Source organism: Elephantulus edwardii, unplaced genomic scaffold (genome assembly GCF_000299155.1).
Source record: "Elephantulus edwardii isolate Elephantulus edwardi_28Jun2011 unplaced genomic scaffold, EleEdw1.0 scaffold00092, whole genome shotgun sequence".
NCBI lineage: Eukaryota > Metazoa > Chordata > Mammalia > Macroscelidea > Macroscelididae > Elephantulus > Elephantulus edwardii.
In genome coordinates, this window is record NW_006399842.1 from 9,112,266 (window position 1) to 9,118,265 (window position 6,000).

Sequence of the window (6,000 nt, forward strand, 5' to 3'; positions counted from 1 at the left end):
GGTTTTATTAATGAACAAAGGAAAGCACAGACTGGGGAATACATCAGCTTTCAGGAGAGAAGTAAGGTAGGAATCCAAGTCTGAACAAGATTAAAGGCAAGCAGGGAAAGAGAGGGGAAAGAATTTATTTTCCATCTACTCTTCTCTGTTGAGCTCTGATAGCCTAGTGGTCAGAAGATATTCTGCAATCCTGAAGGCTTGCGATTTGTATTCTACCAGCTGCTTCACAGGAGAAGGATGGGGAAAACTCCTCCTGTGTGATTAACTGCCTCTGAAAACCTTCTGGAAGGTCAGCTACGGTTTGGTTCTTGACTCGATGGTACACAACACCAACAACAGCTCTTTTCTATACAGTTCCACCTCCTTCTAGCTCATTTACCATTATGGCAAACCAATTTGGTTAATGTTAGTAATCCTGTTTTACATAACTAGTCATCAGAGGCTACTTGTTATTAAGAGACTATCAAAGCTATTAGGAAGCAGAACTGACATTTAAAGAGCAAATTATTTGACTCCATACTTTGTTTCCCCTGTTATATATGTGGAACCCCGTGGAAAATACAGGCCAGGAGTAAGGTTTCTAAGACAACATAAGACTTTGGTAAGTTGAAAGGAGGAAAGAAAAAATTTCTAGTTATGAGGGGCAAACATCCATCCTTAAATATTTATCTATCAAAACCCTAAGAGAATCTTCTAGTTCAACTTATCCACTTTGAATACGATGAAAGTGAACCCTAGAAAAGGCAAGGGCATATTTAAGGTGAATGGTAGAAATAAGCACTGTTTTGGTCTATGAACCTTTAGGCCAGTACTGTTTCTCAGGCATGAAGAATGAATGACTTTATCACATTTTCTTCAGTCCAACTAGGATACCAGTTCTTGAACACATCTTGACCTTGAATTTATCATTTTTTGCTTCCTATTTCTTACCTCTCCAGAAACCACAGAGCTGGGCAGCAAGAAGGAGCTGAAGTCCATGCCCTTCATCACCTACCTCTCTGGTCTGCTGACAGCCCAGATGCTCTCGGATGACCAGCTCATCTCAGGGGTGGAGATCCGCTGTGAGGAGAAGGGTCGCTGTCCATCCACCTGTCATCTCTGTCGCCGGCCGGGCAAGGAGCAGCTGAGCCCTACACCAGTGCTGCTGGAGATCAACCGTGTAATACCATTGTACACCCTCATCCAAGACAATGGCACCAAAGAGGTGAGCTCTGGAGGCTTAGACACGTGTCAAAGCTGAGGGCCAGTCCAAGAGTGCCTAGGGCCTGATACTCCTCCTCCTCCAAAATAGATTTCCCAACTTTTTTAAAAAAATTGTATTTTTTAAAATTAATTTTAATGAAAGTTTACAGAGACTTTGGATTTCCATTCATTCATTGTTGCATTTTTCTCTCTACCCAACCTCCCCCTCAGTTTGCTCTTCTCTTTGAAAAGTAAAGGAAAAATATTTTCACTTTTATACAATCCCTCTGCCCAAGTCCACTCTACTATGCAGCGTTCATTCCGGACTCCTATCATGATAATAATACCTAATCATATATCCCTTCAAAATATTTTTAAGCTCATGCACATGCTCCTACATACAAACATATTTCTTTTTGTTGTTGTTAAGTGTCATTGAGTCAAGTATGACTCACAGCGACCCTGGGAACTAAACTCTGACCTATCCTGTACTATGCTTGCCATCCTTAACACATTTGTGTCCCTTGCCACAGACATTCTATCAATCCTTGTTAAGGATTTTCATGGATTATCCTCTTCCTTTCCAAGCACGACGTCCCTTTCCAAGGAATAGTCTCTCCTAACCACCTATCCAAAATATGAGACAAAAATGTTACCATCTTTTTTTTCCTATTTTTTCCTGTTGGATAAATTTATTTATTTTTTTTCTATAATTATATTTTATTAATTTTCATAAACATTTACAGAGATTTGGGGTTTCCATTCATTCATTGTTGCACTATTCTCTCTACCCTCCTCCCTGTTTGTTCTTGTCCAAATGCCACAGTGCTTGTCAAAGCCAGTTCTGATTAATCTTCTTTGTCTGTGTGTCCTTTGTCATTCCCTCCCTATCACTCCTCCCTGAGAGAGACTTCACCCTGAGTCATAAGGAAAAGGGGATGGCGTATTCTCTTAGCTACTTCCTGCTGAAAAGGGACGCTGTGGGTTTCAGGGTGAAGATCTTCTCTCACTACTCTAAAGAGCCCCTTTGGCAGTAGGAAACACATAGACTATTATGGAGATTGATTTTGGAATTTAGATGCACTCTTATTGATTGTGCTTGGCCGTACATGTTCATATCCTTGAAGATGTATCATGGGGGTGTTGCAACCTAGAAGACACAAATTTGACTAACAAGTTATAAGTACATGAGTCCAAAAATTATGGAAAAGTAAAAGAAAAGATTGGTTGCACTTTTCCCCTAAGACATTTCTGTTTGTTCTTTTGGCAGTCCATTGGCCATTCAACACTCTTCTCCAACACCTCAGCTCAAACGTATCAGTTCTTCTCCTGTCATCCTTATTCATTGGCTGGGTCTTAGTTGTGTAACAGAAAGACTGTGGCTTGAATCAGATATACCTTGGATTTTTTTTTTAATACCTTAGACTTTAAACAGACATCATTACTCCTCAGGACATTGGAGAGGTTCCTGAGAGCAGACTTTTTGATTGCTATATGTTTCCTGATCTCCTCATTGCTGGTACCAAGGATGCTGACTGTGGATCCAAGCAAGATGAAACAGTTAGCAATTTGAATCTTTTCTCCATCTATCATGAGGATTTTTGTTTTCTTGATTTTGAGATGTAATTCATAATGAAGGCTGCAGTCCTTGATGTTCTGCAGCAAGCACTTCAGGTCCTCCTTACTTTCAGTAAGCAAGGTTCTGTCATCTACATTACACAAGTTATTGATGAGCCTTTCTCCAATCCTGATCCCACACTCATGAACTCTGGTTCATGAAGTCCAGCTTCTCAAGTGATTTGCTCAGCATACAGATTGAATAGTATGGAGAGAGGAAACCGCCCTAACTCACACTTGTCCTGATTTTAAACCATGCAGTCTTCCCTTACTGTGTTCTTGGTCTGGGTCTAGATTTTATACAAGCATTATTAAGTGTTCTGAAATCCCCATTCTTCTCAGAATTAGCCATATGATCTACACAGTCAAATGCCTTTGCAAACTTAATAAAGCACTAAAAGACATTCTTCTGGTATTCTTTGCTTTCAGCCAAGATCCATCTGACATCAGCAATAATGTCCCTGGTGCCATGGACTCTGACTTTTAGGAATAAATACAAATACAGTATTGTTGAGTGACAACATCATGTCTGACTTATAGTGACCCCTGGTTATAGAGAAGTACTACATTATACAGCTTTATTGGCTATAATCTTTACAGAAATAGAGAACTAGGTCTCCCTTCAACAGAGCTGCTAGGTGGGTTGGAATCATCAGCCTTTGGCTAGTAGTTAAGTGCTTAACCGTTGTATTTCCTCGACTTTAGAAAAGAAAACAGGAAAATGGCAAACATAGGTTAGCTACATATAGTCATTCGTATTTCTGGTTCATATTTCATATGGTGTATTTGTGAGAATTCTCAAGCTACTGAAATTAGCTAACTGAATGAATGAAACCTAGTCACGAATGACACAACTAACAGTGCACTTGAGTCATGGACTAAGCATCACAGATCTGTATATCAGGGGTCTTTAAGCAAATAATTATATATGTATAATGTATATAATTCCTTGTCAAATGCCTTCAAGTAAGTCATAACAAATCTATGTCATATGCCACCTCCACAATCATTTCTGTATACGAGTCTGTTCTTGCAGTCAATGCCAATCCATTACATTGAAGGTCTTTCTCTTTTTTTGAGGAATTTCTACTTTTCCAAGCATAGCATTCTTCGGAGACTGACTCTCCTGATAACATGTTCAATTTTTGTGAAATGATGACTTGCCATCTTTGCTTGTAAGGAAAAATCTGACTGGACTTTTTCCAAGTTATGTTTGTTCATTCTTCTGGAAGTCCATGGTATATTCAATATTCTTTGGCCACAAGATAATTAAATGTATCATTCCTTTAGTCTTCTTATTCATTGTCCTGCTAGCAAGTGAAGCATTTGAAGATACCTTGGACGGCTTATGCCAAACTCAAGTTAGTCCTCGGAGCGACAGCTTTGCTTTTTTTTTTTTTTTTTTCAAAATTAACCCCAAATGTGTTTATTTAATATATTCATCATAAAGGCTCAAACAGAGGCTTAATTTAAAAAAACAAATAAAACAGAAAGGATGCCACAGCTTCAGATACAGAATCTTGGACAGAAATCAAGGAGGACAGATCAACTAAGGAAAAAAGATGACACGACACAAGGACAGAGGCCGGACAGAGCGGGTCAGGGCTCTTGGCTGGAGACTTGCTTCGAGTAGGTTTCCTGTAGGTACTTCTTAAAGGCTGTGGGGTTTTTCCAGAGTTCAGCAGCGTGTGTGTTCAAAGGGCTGTCGATGTTGGGTTCTCCTAGCAGGCTCTGGATGGAGAGGAGGATGGTTCTGACGTCATACAGGGCAGACCACTTGTCCTTCAGGATGTCTAGGCAGATGTTACCCTGAGTGTCCACGCTGGGATGGTAGCAGGGAGTGAGGAACTTCACCGTGGGCGCGTTGTAAGGGTAGCCGCTAGGGAACTCTAGGGAGAGCTTATACCTCAGGTCTTCATATACTGTGCCAGCGGCTCCATGGATGGTCCCTATCCATTTGAAAAGGTTGTCGGATTCAGGAAAGGCAGAAATCCCTTTGTCGCCAGACATTATGAGGGTCATCAGCTCCTGCTGTAGCCTCTTGCCCACGGAGCCCCGGGCAGCGCCCCCGCTAGGCTCTGCCCATTTTCGGGAGGCAACAACGCTGGCTGTTGCTGGGTTGCGGTTCTGGGAGGCCATCCTGTCCGCAGAAAGACAACACTACTCGGAAGACACGACAGCAACTGCCGACAGCTTTGCTTTTAACACCTTCAAATCTGGCTGCAAATGTGTCTGGTCCAATGATTGAATTCTTGACTGCTACTTCCATGGGTGTTAATTATGGATCTAAGTATAATTAAATCTTTGACAACTTCAGCCTTTCCTCATTTATCATCATGTTTCTCGTTGGTCCACTTGTGAAGAATTTTATGTTGAGATAAAATACATACTGGGGTCTAAAGTTTTAGTTCTTTATTAATAAATGCTTCAAGTCCACTTGACTGGCAGCAAGCAAAATTGTATCAGATGCATCTATACATATAATAAGTTGTTTATGAGTTTTCCTTCAATCCTGTTGCTGCATTCTTCTTCACATAATTCACCTTCTTATATTATTTCCTTAGCATATAGATAGAATAAGTACAGTGGAAAGAATTCTCTCTGACACACATACTTCTCCTGATTTTAAATCATGAAATATCTCCTTGTTCTGTTTTAAAGACTGCCTTTTGGTCTATATACATGTTCTGTATGAGAAAAATTAAATGTTCCAGAACTCTTAATCTTTTCAGTGTTTTCCATAATTTTTTATGATCCACATAGTCAAACGCCTCTAAATTATCAGTAAAACAAAAGTAAATATTTCTGTTGTTTTTCTACTCCCAGTCAAGATCATCTGATATCACCAATGATATCCTTTATTCCAAGTCCTCCTTTTATAGCTGGCTTGAATTTCTGGCAGCTTCCTTTTGTATAACGGTGGGCTCTCCAGGCCTTGGTGAGGTGAATATGAATGTCCTCATTCACCTCCTATGTCAACTCGCCCCGCAGGCTGCTTCTCTGATCCTCACTTTCCTCATCTGGAATGTGCTATACTTTCTCATCTGTAATTTGTACTGTTGTTGTTGTTGTTATGTGCCGTCGAGTCGCCTGTGACTCATAGCGACCCTATGTACAACAGCCCTAAACTCCGCTCTGTCCTGTACCAATCGCACTGTCTCTGATACTCCCATCCCAATTATCTCAGTCACTGAATCAATC

At 40.4% G+C, this 6,000-nt stretch overlaps 2 protein-coding genes across 7 annotated transcripts in view; one reads left to right on the top strand and one right to left on the bottom strand.

Moving 5' to 3' along the window:
• Positions 1–6,000, top strand: part of ASTN2 (astrotactin 2) — an 895,904-nt gene that overhangs the window by 628,718 nt on the left and 261,186 nt on the right. For 2 of the 3 annotated variants that reach the window (XM_006890704.1, XM_006890705.1), the window contains exon 1: positions 937–1,204. In XM_006890704.1, coding sequence (XP_006890766.1) covers positions 977–1,204 — 228 coding nt within the window. In that variant the 5' untranslated portion in view covers positions 937–976. Of the gene's footprint in view, positions 1–936; positions 1,205–6,000 lie in introns of those variants that run through there. The other variant, XM_006890703.1, reaches the window with a different exon arrangement.
• On the bottom strand, positions 4,399–4,938 carry LOC102865536 (ubiquitin-conjugating enzyme E2 C-like). 4 transcript variants are annotated; one of them, XM_006890701.1, is made up of 2 exons: positions 4,803–4,938; positions 4,399–4,721 (listed from the first exon to the last, which is right to left on the bottom strand). In XM_006890701.1, the coding sequence occupies exons 1-2, from the start codon at positions 4,936–4,938 to the stop codon at positions 4,399–4,401; spliced, it is 459 nt and encodes a 152-aa protein (XP_006890763.1). The 4 variants fall into 4 exon arrangements, with proteins under 4 accessions (XP_006890763.1, XP_006890764.1, XP_006890762.1 ...); XM_006890702.1 differs by having other exon boundaries at positions 4,399–4,608; positions 4,786–4,938; XM_006890700.1 differs by having other exon boundaries at positions 4,399–4,581; positions 4,654–4,938.

Excerpts from the sequence above, each read along its gene's own strand:
- LOC102865536 (XM_006890699.1), bottom strand. The coding sequence starts at position 4,938 with ATGGCCTCCCAGAACCGCAACCCAGCAACAGCCAGCGTTGTTGCCTCC.